The following is a 21130-nucleotide window of genomic DNA, read 5'->3' as shown; positions in this document are numbered from 1 at the left end:
CCATGCACCCACAGCCACTGGGAGGAAGACACAGAGAGACCCCACCTTGCACACCAAAGCCCATCACCCATGACTTGGGGTGCGTATTGTCTTGGCATGGTGCCAAGGATTGTTAAATTCAGCAGCAGCTAAGTTTGGCATGTCAGACCAGGCCCAGGAGGACTCGGGAAAGACACCATGAGGTTCCTCAGTGAGGGAAATGAAATGCCACACAATAAAAAGACTTGGGGATAAAATTTTCTAATGGAGCCTGAGTGATTTAAGAGCCCAAGTGACTTAGGAGCCTAAGTGACATGGAAAGTCAGTGGACTCCTAAGAGCGTACGTTGCCTTGGGAAATGGGACATACAGACAAATTCACAGACTCAGGTGAGGAGAAAGCGCAGCAGCAGTGATTTCGTTGCAAGATCAGGGTCTTAAGGAAGGACCCTGTTCTCACCAGGCACCAGGTGAACAAGTAGCCTAGGCCCATACAACCTTTATCTCTGCAACGGCAGGTTTCTCCCAAGGGAGCTCAGCAGGAAGACCTGACAACCTACGGGCAGGCCTGGCATTTCACCCAGCGGATGGCAATGCCTCTCCACCAGAGCAGCCAGTCGCTCTCAGGGCTTTTCACTGCCAGGGGATTGATTCCCTGTTTAGAACATTCCAGGATTAATGGACCTGCCTCAGCTTACCCACACCGTTAGCCCAAACTGTTGTGAGGCTTGGGCAATTAGCGCACCGAAAATACGTCACTAAAACTACTTTACAAGTGTGACTTAAGCCCACTAATGCCATGAAACATGCTGCTGGAACCCTTGCTTTTCCTTGGCTGTAAGTGGGAGTGGCCTTGCCTCCACTTTACTGGAGAATGAATTGAAATGAAGTCTCAGACCGTAAACATCAGGTCTCATCATGTTTCATTGACCTGTGGAAAAGACTCATTTGGTGCCCAACTAAAGTACCCATTGGGAACTCCTGGAATGATCAGAGCAGAACATGCACTGACCCATTGAGAAACCCAGGCTCTTGCTAACCAGGCCAGCGGTGTGTTGTTTTATAGTGGTCCATCATGAATTCAGGGCTCAGAAAAGTGAGGAGCTCACAGGGCATAACTGAAAGATGAGGGAAAATGTCTCCCCCAGATTTTTACTGGCCCCCACTGTGCAGCTGCAGGACTCGTAGCCACCCACATCTTTTTGTATGTGGTTGCATGACTGGAATCAGGCATCTGAGCAAGCTCTGCTAAGTGCATTTCCCAGCCTGAGGCCTGGCCTCTCCTTGGTATCTGACAGGGCCCTCCCTACCACTTGTATGTGGAGCAGGACTTGGTCTCCTTTGCCCCAGAGGCTGCCAGTTGCACTGTATCTGCTGCACTTTTATTAGGCGGGACAAATGTCCTCAGTGGGAGAAGCAGAGTGATGGGCAAGGAGAGCCCTTAGCCAGTGTATGAATAGCAAGGGCTGAGATTTCAAAGGGCTCCAAGACCCTTTCTTAACCTGTTCATGTTGCTCTTTGAGGGTGAAAGCCTGGTTTTACTTCCGTTAAGGTGCTGTGGGGCCTTATGCCTAGTAGTTGCTTTATTAATAGTGTTGCAAAGATGAAGCTAAGGATTTTATCTGGCCCCCTGTTACCATGATATCTGAGAGTCATAATTTTTTTCTTGCATTTACACTCGAATACCTCAGGAAGGTTGGTAAATGGAACCATCTCGCAGGACATCTGTGGCGGAGCAGAAAATTGGGAGAGGGGGTTGAGAGCCGCCTGGCAAAGTGAGAAGCTGGTGCGTATGAGCATTAGGGTCTATTTTACAGGATTGGAGCCCTAACACAGGGTCTTTGCCTTTAATGAACAGTTGCCGTGGCCCTGCCTTGTTCTTGCTTAGTCACAACTGACCTAGGACGTAAGCTCCATTCAGTAGATTAGTGGGCCACGTCCATTGGGAGACAAAGCCTTTGTTTCCATAGTGTGTCCTTCTTCGGATGGCCTTGAAAATGGTTGTCCCACAGCAGTGGTGGCAAAACCTGGCGAACACCAGGTCTCAACAGCAGCTGTTCCTGCTTTCTGGCAGCAAGTGAGGACACGACTGTCCCTTGGAGTGGTGAGCAAACAGGCAGAGGGGTTGGGGGGCATTTCCGTCCTTACGGGAGCCTGTTCAGACGAGCTTTCTGTTGGCATTGCCGCTACCGGAGGCCGCCTGTGGAATGCACCAGGGCTGTCTGCTTACACAGCCATTTGACTGAGGAAGCTGAAACAGCTTCTGGGCTTCCAGCTGAGACTGAGAGTGAGCGGGAGAGGGAGACAGGCGCTGGAGGCAAGGAGAGCAGGCGTGTGAGAGAGATTAATGAAGGAAAGTTTCCGCCTGGGTTTGGCACTTGGCAGGATATGACACACAGAAGTAACTCTCCTGTCGGCTCTCGGTGCCAAGTGGTTAGTGCTCTCCCCCCACGCCGGTTATCTCCATGTCAGGGGGCTGGAAACACCTCACGCTGGCACTTGCTGTGTTTCTTCATCACCTTGCTGTGGAAAGGAGCAGGGTGGGGTTGGTTTTCCGGGGAGAAGAGGCCGGAGGCGCTACCCACTGCCAGGGCAGATGTGGGAGGATCCAGCCAGGCAGAGGCCACATGCCTCTGTCCTGTTTCCTGCTGCTGAGGCGTGCTGTTGGAATGGAGCTGTGCTCCTGTGAGTTGACCCAATGGCTGTCATCCCTGTCACTGCCCCGCAGGGAGAGTTTTAGAGCACACAGGGTGTCATGAAGAGATTTCCCCTCTGGCTGCGCAGCTCACCAGCAGGGAGCCATCTTCCCTTCCACAGAGCTGTGTGGAGAGGGGATTAATGCTGGCTAGTTGACAGATCTTCCCATACAGGCTGTGGCTCATTGGCACTCAGTGGATGCTCTGGCTCTTGGAAATTATTTTCTGTCCATTGTGCATGGGCCTGATAAAAACCACAGGCCAACACACTCCTCCCATCCAAAGAGCAGGTTCCTGCTATAGCCTTTCCCACAAACGTGCTTTCTTTGTGACCATCACGCCTACAAAACACTTAATAAACAATGATGGGTAGAAGGTTGCTACAGAAACTCCCACCCATGGTGTTTGACAAACAGTTTGGAAGCAGACTCTTTTCACCCATCACTGAAATGCAGCTGGTTCTTGGGCAAAAGGCAGCAGCGGCTTAACAGCAAACAGCAATGCTGCATGATGGTTCAAGAGAGAGGAACAAAGGTGGAAGCCACTGGGGGGAGGGGGTTTCAGATTTCATCAGTGGGAATGACGGCCACCACAGACCCCACACCAAGGTGTGGGGCAAACCCCACCTCTGTGCCCATGGAATGGGTGGTGCCATGGGTGGGAGGGACAGAGCTGGGGTATCCAGCCCTCAGCATTTCCCACACCACAGTGTGCCAGCTCCCTAACCCGGTCTCAGGGCTTAGGTTGCTACCATTGCCCCAAGCCCCTTGAAGTGCTGGGCCCTAGTGCAACTTCCCCTTCTCTCCCCACATGGGGGTCTGGATTTCACTTAAAGGATGGCACCTGTGCTTCACCCCCTTTTCTGCTGTCCTAATGCTGTCACGGAGTATTGATTCAGCACAGAGGTAGGGGCAGCCCGGACAGAGATTCAGGAGATCTGGATTGTTTACTCCTGGCTGTGGTGCTGACCAGCTTTGTGATCTTGGTCTAGGAATACTCTGTAAAATGGAGATCATGATACTTAACTTTTTTGGAAAACACTTTGGCTGTTTCTACCCAGGCCACTTCCTTGGAAGTGACATGCTAATACATGGAGCGAAAGATGCTAATGAGGCGCAGATTCAAATTCCCTGCACCTCATTAACATAATGTCATGTGATTTGGAGTCCGGAAGACTGTTCTTCCAGACTCCAAAAGGCTGTGTAGAAGTACAGCACCTGGGTGAGTTTCCGGAAGGACATGCTTCTTCTGGAGGGCCCTTCTTCCCAAAAATTTTTGGGAAGAAGGGGCCTCCGGAAGAAGGACTTCCTTCCGGAAGACCCCGGGGCCGTGCTTCTGCATGTCGTTTTGGAGTCCGGAAGAATGGTCTTCCGGACTCCAAATCACGTGACATTATGCTAATGAGGCACGGGGAATTTGCATCCATGCCTCATTAGCATCTTTCACTCCGTGTATTAGCATGCCAGTTCCAAAGGAAGTGGCCTGTGTAGAAACAGCCTTTGAGTTGGGCAGATGACAAGTGCTATTTAGAAGATGGTTGTTACTATTTCTGGCTCACCAATTCCATGTGAATAGGGCACGGACTTGACTTAAACCCTTGTACTCCGAGTTGGGTATAGGTCATCTGCAAGTCTCCTCAACTTCTCTCTGTCTTGGGACAAAACTTCTAACTGACTCCAGGAGTTCCCCAGTTGTTGTCCTTCAGTCTCAGCAGATCTTCTCCACATTGTCCAAGGTCTTTCTCTTTTGCATTCTCCTTGTGGGTTCCATGTGAGAGCTTGATGGACTATGCCTGGTGATGTTTTTCTGAGAGTGTGGCCCAGCCATCCCCACTTTCTTCTCTTGATTTGAATGTCAAGTGGTTCTTGTCCTGCTCTGTTCCAAAGCTCCTCATTTGAGACCAAGTCCTGCCATTTGATGCAAAGGATGTACCTCAGGCATCTGTTTGTGAATGGCTGTAGCTTGTGATTTGAAGACTTTTTCGTATGCCAAGTCTTGCATCCATACAAGAGCACACTCCTCACATAGGGCACTGACGTGGGACTCAGTAGATCAGGGGTCTGCCCTTAGCACTGCCAGTGAACTGCTGAATGACCCTGAACAAGTCTTGCCCCAGCCCCGTGCCTCAGTTTCCCCAGCTATAAAACAGCTCCTTACTCTCAGTTTCAAAGGAGCGGTGGGATCAATGGATGTGAGTGAGTGCTAGTATTCTTAGCAATGTGTCCCATCGTGAGTGATAGATTTTTGGCTCACCACCTACATCAGTCAGAATTCCAATGCAATAGCCTTGTGGTGTTTGTAAAATGTTTAAATAATCTTTCTACACCCTGCACTTAGTGGAAGGAGACCTGGAGGCCTTGCTATTGACAGAGTGGTTGTAATACTGACTGCTGCAGAGTGCCCCCTGCAGGGCAGAACCCAACATTCTTTGAGAGTCATTTACAGGGCAGGAAATGAGTGATTTTACTTTGCAGCTATAGAACAAAGGTCTGTGTAGGACGGCTAGCTGGACTCCCCAGCCCAGAAAGAAGGAATGCTGCGCCCCCAAGCCTGTTCAGGCGTTTCGCTCAGGGCACAGCTGGCTTCTTGAAATACAGAACTCACAAAGCAATGTCAGAACAAAGCTATTCCCCTGAGCAAAGCAAGCTGCGGTGTTCAGAGGCCCTTCCCCGCTGCTCCAGGGCCAGCTAAAGATATCAGCTTCCCAACTCCCACTCCCCAGATGGTGTCTTTCGCTTCTCATGCTCCATGGTGAAGCAGACTCATCTCCTGATTTTGTAACTGCCACCAATGTACCCTCTAATATTGTCCATCCTTGGGTGGATTAAACTTTGCTACATGCACCAAGGCAGGTGTGGATATGCACCACCAGTAGAAACACATCCTGCTGGCTGTGGATGCTCTGCTAATCAGCTGGGAGTCATTTGAATCTCTCCTCCGTGACCACCCAAATACTCAGCCTATAGGGAACATTGGCTGCCACCTACTATATTCTTTGGACATTCATACCAATACCACTGCACTTTCTTATCCACAGCTGTATCCTTAAATACCATAGTTGTGCTTTTTAATATTACCCTACATTCTCAATACTCACACAAAGCCCCATTATGTCCTGTCACCTTAGAAGGGTCTCAGTTCTTCATAAAGTGTCTCTCTTTCTTGGGAACATTTCGTGTATTCAGCTGATCAGCTGTTTCTAAACTTTCTATATGTTGTATCCCCCAACTTTCTGTCTAGTCAATAAATACAAATTATTAATCAAACCACTGGGAGCAGTTAGCACTTCACTGATCCTTTCAGAGCTTTGGAGTTGTACGTTAGTCTCTCTTTTGGGGCACACTTCATGAAATCTTCCTCTGCTTGGTCTAGAACTCATGTCATTCCTTTATTGATGTGGGTTTGTTGTGTTTTTTTTGTTTTTTGTTTTTAACTAACCTTCTAAAAACCTCCTTAGTCAAAGGAGCTATTATCTCAATTTCTGCATGTTTTGAAGCATTTTTCACTTCTTCTACTCCTCCTTTGCCCACAGCCCTACCCACGCCGGAATCCATGGTGATAATATGTTCACACCTAAACCTCCTGACTCTGTTGTCAAAAACAATATTTCATTTTTTGGATGACACCTGCTCTCTGAGGTACCCTGGGACCGGCCAGAATTCCTGACCAGGAATCTGAAAAGACAGCTGTTGTGGTAGGACATACGTCCTTGATCCAGTTCAGTGCTAACCTTAGTCCTATCAGTTCATCTGTCTGAATGGCTACAACTGTAGATACTCCGGGATTTTGTCACTCCAGGGCCGCAAAAGGCGGGTCCCACTCAACGCATTTTTTTTCAACTGAAGATTTTGCTGTCTATATTTAGCAGTGGTGACTCCAAATATGAATGGACAAAGTTTATTTGTCACGTCGAACGATTCCTTCTTTCCCTTTATTATCTTCCTCTCTATAGAATTCTTTTTTCCTCCCCAGTGACAGAATGACATTATCACATCAGTGGAGGGCAAGAGGGAGGGAAGGTGCCAATAGTGACAGGGGAGTCTCTTCCTTCTGCTTGATCCTAGGGTTGGGGAAGTCAGCAGTTGGAGCTGGAGCTTGGCTCTGAGTGGCACCTTCCCTCCCTGCCAGGGTCTGACAGAAGCGGCTGCTCACGGCTCCACCCTGCCAGAACCACCCATAACAACCTCCACCAAGCCTTCCTGGGCAGAAGGCAGACCAGGTTGGGAAGAGGGGCCTGGAAGGCAGGGGGGAAGGCAGACAGAGGGGCCAAGATAGGGGGTGGGAGAACCCAGGAAGGCTGGGGCTGGCTGTGTGACTCCCTGGGAAGGCCAGGGCTGTCCACACAGTTTCCTAACCTCCTGGGAAGAGCGGGGGCTTGGTGTGCATAGTGAGCAGGGGGTGCAGCTCCCTAGTATTAAATAATTCTATATCCACTTGCCCCACCCATAACTAGAGATTTGAATCTCTTCTAGTCTTTCCTTTTCACTTCACTCTTTCCCCCACCTTCGAACTCTCTGGGCCGGAAGGAGTTCACCATGTCAGACGCTGTTTCATTTGCTTTATTCCTGACATTCCTTCGCTCTTTGTCCAATATTATTATCTGCGCTGTTTCCCTTCACTTTCGCCTGAATGGCAGACCTACCTGTTCAAGCCTCGATTTGATTGGCTCTCTGGTAGCCAACAGCATTGCACACGGGGTGTCATAAGAACTGCACCATATGCAGGTGTCGCAGCTGAGCCTTAATGGACTCGAGCTTTTTAAACTCCAAGTGTAATGCCGACAGGCAGACTTGAACCTGGGACCTCTGGAGCTTAGTGGATGAGCCTCTTGTGTGAGCTAAAAGGCAGTGGCTTCTCAGCTCTAGAGGAGGCTCATTCTTTCCCTCCGTAAGTGGCCCAAGCGCCACCAGCAGGGCTGACAGCCACTGTGGGCCCTGGCGCAGAGTGGGAGATGGGGCCCAGCTCTGTGCCCCTGGAAGGGGTGGAACCAAGGGCAGAAGGGGCGGAGCCAAGGGTCTTTCGTCCTTCCCCCCGACAGCGACACAGACCAGCGGAGCAGTGAACTGTGGCACTTCAAAGAGTCCCATGGCTCTGGCCACTGCCACTGAAATGCCAGTCCCAGGGGCAACTGCTCCCTTTGCCCCCCCCCGCACCCTGTCAGCAGGCCTGAGCACCACTACATGGGGCAGTGAACCACACCAGTAGGATGCAGAACTAGATGCATGCCACCATAATCTGTGGCTGAGATTAACAACGCTCAATAAAGCATCATTGGCACGTTATCTGTTCCCCAGTTAATCCCAGCAGTACTTACAAACATGTGTACCCTGCCTTTACATTTGCAATACTTTTTACACGGCCCTTCCATGTAAGTTGATTACCAAACTAAAAGTATTAACTACCCGCAGCTGTTCTCCATCAGGACGTAATTTACACAACTCTTTAATCTTTATTCTAGTGAAATCATCTCATTTATTTTAAATTCCCAATCAGCTCCCCAGTCTGAAGCTTTGTGTACACTTCTAAGTTTAAAGTGCTGCTGAAGTGTGGTCATGGTACCAGTGCCGAATGCTCTCCCAGGGCTGTATGTAAACCACCTCCGGGAGGGGAGTATTTGAAAGAGTTAGGATCCCATTTCCACTGGTGCTGCAACTTGGTGCACTTTTTTTCCACACCCCTGAAAAAGAAAGTTACACTGCTGTCACTTGCCAGTTTAGACGAGCCTTGACTGCTCCTTGCTTCTGTCTCCAGCCGCTTTCATTCTCCTGTGTTTAACCCAGGCAGCACAATCATCTACAACTCTGGTAACACCAGGGCTTTTTTTCTAGAAAAAAGGGTGCCAGAACTCAAGTCTGATGATTCCTCACAGGGGTTAGTGTGCTCAGTTTTAATGCCCTGACCCCTGCACTGCTGTAGGTCTGGTGGGGGCTCCTTCCCTGGTTCCTATGGTACCATGGAGGCTCCTGCCCTGGTCCCTGCGCTGCTGCAGAACCAGCAGTGAAAATTTTTCTGGTGTTCTAATGGAAAAAAGGTTCTGTAATGCTGTTCCAGTGCATTCTGCTGGAAGAAAGCTCTGGGTAACACCGATTCCTGCTCTGAGGCTTTTGGGATGATTGCTCAGTGTGGTGTTAAATGTGGCTGGACTGAGAACACTCCCTATGGAATGCCCTAGGTGATATTATAGATCTCTGGTAAAACTTTCTCTACTTTAACCTATACAGTCCTCAAAAAAATCTGTTCGAACTATTTTCCTCTTAACCCTCCGTTGCCAACATACATTACAAACCCTCCCTCCACAGCATGTCATGTAGTTTTTCAGTGTCTAGAAGGCCAGTTGTCTGCTCCCCAAGCTGAGCGGCTTGCTGGTTTTTATAAGGGCTTGATAGGTCTCCACTGGGACGCAGTTACACATCTCTAAGAGCTGGAAGGGACCTCAGGAGGTCATCGAGTCTAGTCCCCTATCCTCTCGGCAGGACCAAGCACCATCTTTACTTTAACCTATTTGCCCCAGATCCCTAAATGGCCCCCTCAAGGGCTGAACTCACAACCCTGGGTGCAGCAGGCCAATGCTCAAACCACTGTTCACCAGTTCCAGATGTGGCTGGGCCCCAACACTCCTTAAAGGTACAGCCCAGATGCGAGAGCTCTATTTTTTAAGCAGTGCCAAGCTCCCACAGCTACCCTTGAAGTCAACAGGAGCAGTGGGTGCCTGCCGAGACAAGTGAAAACCAGGCCCTTCTTATCCTGCTGCTACTTTTCACACAAGCTGTCTGTTAAAGCGGCCTGTTTTGTAGGCCGGCCACTACCTATTGGGGGCTGGAAGGAGGCAGTGATCGCAGAACCCTCCCCCCCAGGGGCTTCTTTTACCTCCCTCTGGTGCCTCTGGTCACTGGAGATGGAGAACTGGCTGGATCATCCAAGGCAGGGCTGCCTATGGCAACACTGGTTTCTCACCACCCCCGCCTGACCCCTGGGGAGTGTGAAAGTTCTTTTAGAAGGGGAAGACTGTGACTCCATCTAGCTGTCTCTGCTGGTGCGGGTAACTGATGGGACTGACTGAGTTAATGTGTGTATTCTGTTCTTTTGCTGCTGTTCAGGTCTTTGGAAGTCATCGCTGGTCTGGAAAGTAACAGCAAGATCTTCACTGTTTATGTGCACGGGCTGCTGCAGCTGCAGGTAAGGGGGCCTGGATGCGAATGACAACACAGTCCACCCTTACTCACTACGCAGTGTAGCTCTAGTAGTGTTGTAGTCCCAGGATATTAGAGACTCAAGGTGGGTGAGGCCATATTTTTTACTGGATCCAAATTCACAAAGACGTGAAGGCTCCTAGCTTCCTTTGTGGAGTTGGAGCTAGAGTGCTTGATAGGCATTACTGAATTAAACCAATCATCCCAGCTCCCTTCCACCCCCTAGGAATTGGGAAAGTGTTATTAACTTCCTTTTATGATAAGGGTACCATGAAATTAAATGGTCAGTCAGGGAGTGTGTGTCAAGTCTAGAAAGAGAAACCTGGTCTCCTAGATTGAAGGATGAGTCATTTGATTTGTCCTTGACTGCTCTAACTGTTACACTGCGCTGTCTCCATACTCTAATCATGTCAAGACCATAAACATATATGAACAGAACTGAATAGTACCAAGCCAAACACACAATGCTGCAGTAAAAATGTTTCTTCGCCTCCCTGCCCCCTGGAACGACCACATACTGGTGCTCTGAGTCCTACCTAAGAATAGCCTCTGTTGCTTTATGCTTTCCCCCACACAGGGGTGGACGATGAGCTGCACCTGGTCAGTTTGCCAGGCTGAGCCCCTGGCGAGCCACTTCATACTTTATTTAACTGAGCATCCACAGATACGGCCCACTTGCAGCTCCCATTGCCTGCAGTTCACCGTTCCCAGCCAACGGGAGCTGCAGGAAGCAGCGTGAGCCGGGCTACTGCTTCAGGCAGCTCCTGTTGGCTGGGAACAGTGAACCACCCAGAGCTCCAAGCAGCTGTGCATGCAGATGCTCAGGTAGATAAAGCTTCTGGCGGCCCATCAGGGCTAGCCTTGGCAAACTGCATCCAGGCTGCTTACTGCCCACCACCGCCTTGTACGTTGGATAGCAGTTATAGATTCCTCCTCCTCCTCCTTCCACACTTCTGTTTTGAACATACAGGCTGGACAATACACCTCAATATTTGTGGACAACAGCGCAGGAGCTTCCATCACCATTCAGAACGGATCTGATTTCATGGGCATGTTCATGGGCGTCTAACGCGGATCTCTACTGCCAGTTGGGTGGGGAAGGACATGACTCCAGGAGCCTTGCATGACTGAAGAAACCATGACTTTGACCCTCAAGGACTGCTCCCTGTTAACCATTGGCATCTATTCCTAATGCAGTGAAATAAAGAGCCTTTCCTTCTGCAGACACTCAACTTGCTTTGCAGAGGCTGCTGCTTTTAAATGTCTACGTCAGTTCTGCCTACAAGTATTCTTTGAATAATAATAATTAAAAAAGAACTGTCTATTATTTAAATGGTCTGTGCTTCACCAAAAGCTCACAACGCCCTATACCAAAGTCTGGAAAGCATTATGTTATAACTGTCAGCACAACGCAACAGAGCTTGTGTCCGGCGTGTCTTGGGAATCAATGGGTTTGGTTTGAGTTCCTTTGCAAACTAGCTTACAAAGCAAAAAAGAAATATAGATGGATTGTGTGTGTTGGGAGGAAGAAGATAGGCGTGGGCCAGCAAGCTCTGCTAATGGCACGTGTTGGATGGGTTGGAAACCCCCATTTCCCGTCCTGCCTCCTGGAGGACTGATACACAGCATGCAAACTGCCTTAGCTGTCGTCAAGCTCAACCATGGCCCACAGTCATTCTGGACGCCCAAGGACTTAAGCAACCTTGTTACTCTATTTCCAAGTAGTTCCTTCCTGACCAAGCTGAACATTTCATGTTGGCTGCATGATGACTTTTCCGTGAAGGTGTAAGACCAACAAGCAACAATTCTAGGGAAGTCTCTGCTTCCCTTATCTTCTTATGTTTAATTAGGTATGTGTGTCTTTTTTTAAAGTCACATCCACACATGCAGCATCCCTGGCTCTCCATATATGAAGTTGTAAATCTGTCAGGCACATGGTGCTGGTTGCCAACAGTCTGGAAAAGGCTGGGGACCTGAGGTCCAGACTGGCCATGTGAATGCTCTCTTTTTGTGTGGTGCTGATTTGATGGTGGCAGTAATGAAAATATGTGATGGATACACAGGTGTGCAACTTCCCAGGCTAAAGAAGGCACCATTTAGGACCCACCTAATCCATGCTTTGAGGTATTCAGTGCTTCAGAAGTCTTGTGAATGTCACCCAGAATGAATGTGAAACACATGACCAGGCCTTGTCCAGATCCCAGTTTGCAAAGGCAGGTGTCTTAATAGGTCCTGCATCTCCCAAATTTGGGTCTTCCCTGTTGCTAAATTGTGAAATCCTATGGTATTTGAAGTCAGTGGGAGCTTTGACTTGAATGGGGCCAAGATTTCACCAATGATCTGGAGATGCAGATAACCCCAAGCAAAGTTCCCTCTATTTTTCCATCTGGGGCAGAGTAAATGTTGTTATAGACACCAAGTCATGTGCAAATGTGCACCACCAGTAGAAACACATGCTATTGGCAGTGGGTGCTCTGCTAATCAGCTAGGCAGCACCTGAATCTCTCCTGGGCAGCCGCCCAAGTGCTCAGCTTATGGGGAACGTTGCCGATAACACACACAAAAGGCTCATTTGAGCACCTGGGTGTTGATTCCAACTTCCATAGGTGGGGTTTGGATATTTTGTTAGTGTAACCTCTGTAGAAAAACAGCCCTGTTCAATGACTCTGAAGCAGGGGTGGGCAATCACTTTTGCAAAGGGGTTACTCCACAAGTCTTGGTACTGGTTGCAGGCTCTGGGCCTGCCAGAGGGAGGGCGTTGGGCAGAAGGGCTGGGGCTGAAGACTGCAGAGAGAGACAGAGTATGTATGAAAAAGAAACGTGTGAGAGTGACAGACCTGGTGACACAGTTTGTGTGCTTTCTGCTGTGCCTGTGTGGCAGTGACTGTGTGTGTGGCACAGACGGGGGGTGTATGACAGTGACACAGCATGTGTGCACTGGCTGCTGCTGGGCAAGTTTCCGAGAGAAGCCACCGCTGCGTCTTTGAGGGAAATCTGCCCTGCTCTGTTGTCTCCCCGCTGCCCTGCTCTGCACCCAAGTCACCATCCATGCTTCAGACCGGAGCAGCTCCTCTGTGCGTCCCCCTCTTGCAGATCCCTGCTCTGCAGAGATGGGATACGGGGCTGGGGAACACCCTGACTTCAACACTACCCTCCCGCGCTGCACAGCTGGCAGGAGAATCCTAGGAGCAGCTCAGCTGCAAATGGGAAAAGATGCGGGGAGGGACAGCTGAAAGCACGCTGCTGGCTGTAAGTATGCACGCTCTGCTAATCAGCTAAGCAGGCTGGAGTGAGAGGCATGGTGGGCCAGATCCAGCCCTGAGGGCTGATTTTGCCCATCCCTTCCCTTGCGTCTATGGGTAACACTTCCTCATACTGGTGTAGCTTTCTTTGTAGGTGTTTCTGCAACTTTAGGGATTTTTTTTTATGGATAGAGTTCTTAACCCTAACCCAACCCCTTTTACCTCAGGGAGAGGTGAACAGGATAACAACTGGGGTACTCCTGGAGCCAGGTAGTTTTGTCCCAAGACAGAGTGAAGTGGAGGAGACTTGCAGATGACCTGTGCTCCACGTGGAGTACACAGGTGAAGTAGTAGTAGCAGTAGGGAATAGAAGGTCAAATTAAGATACACAACTCCAGCTATGTTAATTATGTAGCTGGAGTCAACATGCCTTAATTTGATCTTCTGTCCCATCCCCATTGTGGGAGGTTGACGGAAGCAAATGCTCCTTTTGACTTCCCTTAATCCTAGTGAGGGGCAAGAGTATTGACATCTAGTAGGGCACCCTGTGAGTTCAGTTTGACGTGTCCCTACCAGATGCGCTAAATCGAACTCCAGAAGGTCAATCTTCCCCTGAGTGAAGATGTGCCCCTAGTAGCAAGGCCTCCTGAGGATGTACTTTCCGCGGAGACAGACAAGATCTTAATTAAGCTCTGACATTGGCTCGCCCTCTGGTCTTGGGCAAGTCAGTGGTATGTTTGTGCCTCGGTTTCCCCACCTGTAAAATGGGAAAAATTTTACTTACGTGGTTCACCAAGGGGCTTGGCTGACTGAGTTGGTTGCTGCTTTTAAAATGGTCCAAAGAGTAAGTGCTTTATCTATCTATCTAGTCCACGCAGCACCAATCACAATAATATCCAGGCTCCAGACTCTAGTCTAAGAAATGTGCCATAAAGGACTCTCCCATCTCCCACACGGCTTCGCTATTTAAGAGATTTTCTGTCTGTCTTCTGCACTTGCTTCTTTTTCTCCTGCTTTCTACCTGACTGTAAAGCTAATATTTCTGCCCCAGACTTTGCAATACAATGCACCACGGATTGTGCTCTAAAGACCACCTACCAATGTAAAGGGCCACACACCCAGTAGGATAAAAAGGCATACATCATAACTCTACTGAAGTCAATGACTCTGTGCCACTGTATGAGGCCCGGACATAAGTCCACCCACTTCCTACCACCCCACTTGTGGAGATTCTGAAGAAGTGCGTCAGTGGCAGCGTTCTCTGTAAGCGGAGCAAGCCCTTGGGGGGCCACCCAGGAGAGATTCAGGTGCTGCCCAGCTGATTAACAGAATGCCCACAGCTCACATAGCCGGCAGCATGTGTTTCTGCTGGTGGTGCACATCTGCACATGGTTTGGTGCACATAACAAATTTTATTCCACACATGGATGAAAGAAATGAGAGGAAACACTGGTCAGTGGTTCCCAGGAGCAGGGTGCTCCCCTGCACGTGTGTATCATGAGGATGGCAACCAAAGTTCACTATTTTTTTTCCATCCATGTGCACAATAAATTTTGTTATGTGCCCCAAGGCATGTGCACCACTAGTAGAAACCACTAGTAGAAGGAAAAGTGTGAAGAAATTGGAGAAAGTCCAGAGAAGAGCAACAAAAATGATTAAAGTGCTAGAGAACATGAGCTATGAGGGAAGACTGAAAGAACTGGGCTTGTTTAGTTTAGAAAAGAGAATACTGAATGGGGACATGATAGAGGTTTTCAAGTACCTAAAAGAGGGTGACAAAGAGGAGGGAGAAAAATTGTTCATCTTGGCCTTTGAGGATAGGACAAGAAGCAATGGTCTTAAGCTGCAGCAAGGGAAGTTTAGGTTGGACATTAGAAAAAACTTCCTAACTGTCAGAGTGGTTAAGCACTGGGATAAATTTCCTAGGGAGGTTGTGGAATCTCCATCACTGGAGATATTTCAGAGCAGGTTAGATAAACACCTATCAGAGATGGTGCTTGGTCCTGCTGTGAGGGCAGGGAACTGGAGTTGATGACCTCTTGAGGTCTCTTCCAGTTCTGTGCACCTATGAAACACACACTACCAGCTGTGGGCACTCAGCTAATCTACTGGGCATCCCCTGAATCTCTCCTGGGCAACCACCAAAGTGCTCAGCTTACAGGGAACGCTGCTGGTAACCCCTGTCCTGTTGTCCCTTTGGGTGAGGTCTGCAATGATGAATGAAGCCCTTTGCATTGTGGAAACTGCACTCAGGCTCACAGACAGGGGTGGAGGGGCAAATGGGGGCAGTTGCCTCAGGCCTGGCCTTTCAAGGGGGCCCAGAGCTCCAGCCACTGCTACTTCTTGGGCAGTAGCGGCCAGTGTTCCAGGTCCCTTTGATGTGCTCATAGTGCTGCTCCGCCATGGCTGTGGGGGGCCCAGCGCTGTGGTCCCAGTGGCACTAAGGTGACTGCCCTTGGCCCTACTCCTTGTGAGGGTGCAGGAGCCAGGCGCCACTTTGCCCTGGGGTCTGGAGTGGCTCTTGGCCCACTGAGTGCACTGAGTCCCTTTGGCCAATCTGACGCAGAGCAGTCATCGGATGGTGACCCCACCCACCTGAGCTGTGTTAGAACTTATGGTGAAAGACTCCATCCCCCTCCCTTGCTAGCTGCTGAGGGGTGTGCATGTGGTGGGGGGGAAGTGATTTCCCTGGCACCTAGACAGTACAAGACGCCAATCTCAGGCCAGCCGGGAATATTTTCCCTGGCTGGGAGCTGACAGGTTATGGGGTTTTAAGCCCTATTCAAATTTCAGGTTTTGTAAATGATTTTGATGCCATGCTCCAGACTGACTCCAGGGGTATTTATGTTGGATTAACAGCAGATTGCCTGCCTTTCCTCACTCGCTAGAAGAAAGCCCAGTGTATGTAAACTCCCCTTGACTGGCAGGCTAGTAACCTTCAAGCAAAATGATTAGTTTGTCTTATAAAACTCTGTTATAAATAGGGACAGGCAATAAATCACTCCTGGGGACCATGATGAAATCACGCAGAAATGGAACGTGTTCCCAAAGTGCTGCACTCGAGGGGAATCAACACTTGGAATACAATGGAACGAATGCACTTTGGCACTGTGGCTACATCCACAGAAAAGTCCTGGAGATGGCAGCCTAACAATCTCGGCCCTCTGAAATCCTGTGGAAATTGAAGGTGGGGGCTCAACACAAGCAGCTCTTAAAAACCTAGCAGAAGTGTTCCCTGTAAACTGAACGTGTGGGCATCTGCCCAGGAGAGATTCAAACACCCAGTGGATTAGCAGAGCACCCACAGCCAGCGGGGCATGTTTCCATTCATGCTGCGCATAAAATTTTTTCTGCATGTGGATGGAAAAAGAAGTTAGCAGGAATGCTGCCTAGCAGGCTTCATCCTTGCTTTGTGTCGCCATTTACGCCTGTCCAAAGGAAGTGCATCATGCTACCACTCCAGTCAAATAGCATTTTTAAACACTCATGTGGCAGGACTGGAAAAGAGAACCCAAGGGGCACTAGTCAGGTGCATAGCATTCAATGGAGAATCAGATCCTGGACAAGTTTCAGAAGAGAAGGGGTTAAAATCCTTTCCCGGTAAGCCGGCATCCAGGGACGGCTGGCTGTGCAGGGGTTCCCAACAGGTATGCTGATGGGCAGGCAGCTGGGGACCAGCGGGGGTGGTATTTAAATCTGCAGGGTGCTGCTAGTCTGGGGAGATGTGGATGCCCTTTCAGCCTGCTTAGTGTGATCCAAGCTTTACCTGTGGTACTACTGGGGCTGAGTGAGTTTTAAGCCATTTTTACAGCCTTAAAAGGGCAGAACATTTCCTCCTTCTCCTCTGCAGCCAACTGTTGTAAAATAACCTGCAAAGGTGCCCATGTACCCGCAGGTAGATAGAGAGGGTTGGAAGACAGAAATGAGTCTTCCCCCAATGCCTTCCCTGGGAAGCTCTGTTTTAACAAGTTCCAATTCCTATAGGGAAGGGGTGGAAACTCCTAGCCCAAACAAGTCCTAAGACCTCTCTTTACCCTCTCTCTTTCTCCAGGGCTCTAGGACCTGGCAGTGGGAGTGTAGGTGTGGAAAAATCCTCCCAAGGCCTAAACATACCAGCCACGCTTCTCGGGTGTATTGCATGGGCACTTGCATTGTGTTTACTGCCAAAGAGACCTAGAGGTATGCTTGTTGTCGCCTCGTGTAGAGCCTAGCCTCATAAAGAAAGGCGCAGCAACACAAGATATGAAAGACTGTAATAGTTAAATGGACATGGGTGTGGCTTAAAACAAAAGATCTCTAAACAATGAATTAGACCTACATTTAGATCCAGCCAGCGGGGTCAACCAACTACCAAATTAGGAAACAAACGAATATGCAACGCTACATAAGTAGGTAATGCTATGGTAAACCGTAGAAGGAAAGTAAGGGAGGAACAGGGCGGAAAGTTCCAGAATCGGGGCGGAGCAAAGGGATGGCAAACTATAAATCTAAACGGCGTGAAGAAATTGAGGAGGATCTCCCGGAGACCGGAGAAGACCAGACCCAGTCTGCAGCAGCTAGGACCGATCACTCTCACCCGCTCCTCCCACCTGACCCAAAAAACTTCGGACAGGTCACGAAAGAAACAGGAAATGGTACCATATAGCTAGAATAGGGATGACAGTACCTTGTTAGTTAGATAGCAAGCAATGGCAATGTTTATTGTTTTTCTGACCCTGTATATATCTTCACTTACTGTAAGTATCTGTTAAAATACGTTACCTGTTCAGCTTTAAATAGTTCAGGTGGAGAGGGTTAACAAGTTGAAGTGTAATAAAAAAAAGATTAATTAATACCCTGTAAGTTGTGCAGGTCATAACAAATTCAGGGAAAATTGCGGCTCCTTTACCTTAAGAGGCACCCTCACTCCAACCTTATTATAGAATACTTGGAGCGACTTCTCAGTCGTCTTCCACAGTAGGTTTTCCAGCTGGATGAACAATTTTGGCCACTGTTCACTAGGGGCAAGGTTTTCTAAAGTGCTGAGTGATTTTTTGAGCCCAGTCCAAGGGCTCGGTACTCTGGGGGCAGGTGCTCAGCACTTCCTGAGATCTGGGCCCCAGAGACATGGGTTACTGTAGGAAATCTTGGCTTAGATATCTATGAACTAGGGATTGTGGTTTGAACTCACGTGGGGCTATTTCTCTTAGCTCCAGAATGAGGGCTTGTCTACACTGGAGTTTGTTTTTTTTCCCCAAAAAAACCTCCATAAGTGGTCATGGTCAAGTGGGATAATTTGAGATCAGAGGGCTTTTCCCTCGAAATAACAACTCCAGCTCTGCGAATGACTTTTGCCACCCAATCCCCGTTTCAAGGTGGAAAAGGAAGGCGTGTGAACAAAGCACGGCTGTTACCAGCTCATGGGAAGGCTCCTTTTGCAATGCTGGGGCTGTGAACTGTGGCTGTAAATGAGAATGCTCCATTTTGCAAAGCTGTGGCTGTGTGAAGTTGATTTTCTGACATTACTTATTTAGATATTGAATGTTGAAATAAGTCATGTGGAAAAAACCTGCAGTGTAGACATCATCCCAGTGCTCAGCTGTGACAGACCAGCCAGGATGACTACAGAAAAAGGAAAATAAACTGTGCGTCTCTTGATACTGTGTCCCATCACAAGGTCCATGAAACAGTGGGCTGGCCAAGCTGAGAGCTTAACTTCAGGGGTCACCCAACCTGCTCATCAAGCCATTTTTGTGTCTGAGGCCACGGCTACGTTACCTGGAAGACCAACCCGCTCAGGGTCAATCTTTGGGGGGTTTGATTTTGTGCATCTGGTGGAGATATGCAAAATTGACCTATCGGGGTCGGCAGCTGACCCCTGTACTTCTCGCTATCGTGAGGAGTGATGGAGGTTGAAGGGGGAAACTCTCCCGTCAACCTCCCTCAGTGAGGATGGCCAAGTAAATCGACTGCAGAGAATTCACTTCCAGCTCTGCAATTAACATAGCTGGAATTGTGTATCTGCAATCAATTTATTTACCTAGTGCAGACCAAGCCTCACACTGTTTCTGCACCATGTCTCCAGCTTCTTTCTGCCATGTGACCACAGGGTGAGATATATTCTTGTACTCAGGCCCTTTTTTCTGGCTGTCCTTATGAATTACACCAAGCTAGCCAGCTCCTCTGCTCTGCCCCACCAAAAACTAATAGTTCTGTAATTGTTTAATGGCGGACATATTTGTATGGGTCGTCTCAGAGAGGTAGGTGTATGAGTGTGGATAGGCGTGCATAGGGCCAGGTTGTGGAATGTTTAGATGGGAGTGAGAGGACGTCTGTGTGTTTCTACATGACCACGGGCAAGTGTGTGCGTGTGCATGTGCGTGAGTGACGGCTGTAAGTTTGTTTGTGCATCTGTGTATGAGCACATGCATGTGCATGCATTCTTGTACAGGCAGAAGTCTGCAATTGAGAGCACGCCTCTGAGAGCCTGCTGTGGGTGTCTGTGACTTTGTGGGAACAGGTGATGGAGTGTGGGTCATACATGCATGTGGTTCCGTGACCCTGTGAGTGTGTCTTATGGATGTGTGCAGTTCTGTGTGACTGGGCGTGAGCGTGTGCATATATGTGCCGCTGCATGTGGCACGAGTGTCTCTGTAGCAGCGTGGGGGCAGGAAGGCGGAAAGAAAAATTCCTGATCTACGTAGAATCAAACAACGTAAATCTCCGAACAAAGCAAATGGAAAGGCTGTTTGGAACAGGCTGGGGTGGCAGCCTAAACTCCTACCTCACTACCCTCCTCCTAGACAGGACCCAGCCTGCAAAGCGCAGGTTGTATTTATCTGTCCCACATACCTGCTCAAGCACTGTAGTCACCACTTGTAAAAGACATCAGCTTAATATGCTCTTCCCCAGCTCTCCTCTTTCCCCCCACATCTCCCCCACAAAGCCTCTCTCCCAGTCTTCAACCCCTTTCCTCGGCCTCAGCAGGTTGGGACAGTGACTTAACGCACCCGTTTTGCATGAGAGCACTCACCAAGTGGAAGCTTGAGAGAAATCCCAAAAGCTTGATGTTCTTTTTCTTCAGTTCCCTAAACCTCTTGTGTGTCCCAGGGGCAGGGTGCCCAGGAATTTTTTACATCCGGGGCAGAATAAATTTTGTTATGTGAACCACCCATAGAAACACATGCTGCCGGCTGTGGGCACTCTGCCAATCAGCTGGTGGGCATCTGAATCTCTCCTGAACAGCAGCACAAGCGCTCAGCATACAGGGAACACTGGACAGGGGACAATGCGGTGGGATCTCTTCAATGCAGTGTAAATATGAATCTGTGTGACATGCATTTGTGGATTTGGACTTTCCAAGCCTTCCCTTGAGCACCCACACTGCATACAGGTGCTGGACTGAGGTCTTACAGCCATGCTAGTGCCTTCATACTGCACTTGCCCTTCTCAGACCTTCTGACTCAGGTCTATGGCTTGAGCTGCATCCACACTGCAAAATGACAGGGTTTGGGTTCCAGTCTTAGTAGAGCCCAGGCTCTGACCCACCCCGGTGCTCCTTGCAGGGTCCAAGGACCGAGGTCCTATGTGCTTGGAAGGAATGGGGTCTTGGGCGCAAAGCTGAGTCAGAGCCCCGGCTCTGGGTGCAGTATAGGCATATGCAGTGCAGCCTGACGTCATTATGGACATACCAATCCAGTTCCACAGGTAAGGCTGAACTGAGTTTGGCATCAGAAGTTATTTAACCATTTGGTTACATATAAAGGCCGTGGGTTCCTTTCCCCCAGATGTCACAGCAGTTGAATTCTGAGTATGCAACGAATTACCCAAGATTATTTCCTGGGCCCTGTAATTTAAAAGTTACAATAACTAATTGCTTCCAACCCAATGCTGCCTCTTGATTTTAACTAGCTATTTGTGCATTCTATATAACAATGAGACAAATTATCTCCCCATTTCCTCAGTCCAGTATGACAATGGACCCTCCCATGCCCATACACTCACCCAAAAGATTCTATGGAGGTCTCTGTGCACAAGTGCACGTA

General features: G+C 49.1%; 1 protein-coding gene across 5 annotated transcripts in view; it reads left to right on the top strand.

Moving 5' to 3' along the window:
* C1QTNF12 (C1q and TNF related 12) overlaps positions 1 to 21130 on the top strand; it is a 73934-nt gene that overhangs the window by 38812 nt on the left and 13992 nt on the right. For 4 of the 5 annotated variants that reach the window (XM_074975622.1, XM_074975620.1, XM_074975618.1 and 1 more), the window contains 2 exons: positions 9772 to 9850; positions 10835 to 11740. In XM_074975622.1, the coding sequence (XP_074831723.1) occupies positions 9772 to 9850; positions 10835 to 10933 (178 nt within the window). In that variant the 3' untranslated portion in view covers positions 10934 to 11740. Of the gene's footprint in view, positions 1 to 9771; positions 9851 to 10834; positions 11741 to 21130 lie in introns of those variants that run through there. The other variant, XM_074975619.1, reaches the window with a different exon arrangement.

Source organism: Carettochelys insculpta, chromosome 23 (genome assembly GCF_033958435.1).
Source record: "Carettochelys insculpta isolate YL-2023 chromosome 23, ASM3395843v1, whole genome shotgun sequence".
In the NCBI taxonomy this organism is placed as follows: Eukaryota; Metazoa; Chordata; order Testudines; family Carettochelyidae; genus Carettochelys; species Carettochelys insculpta.
This window is presented reverse-complemented; position numbering and strand designations above follow the sequence as displayed.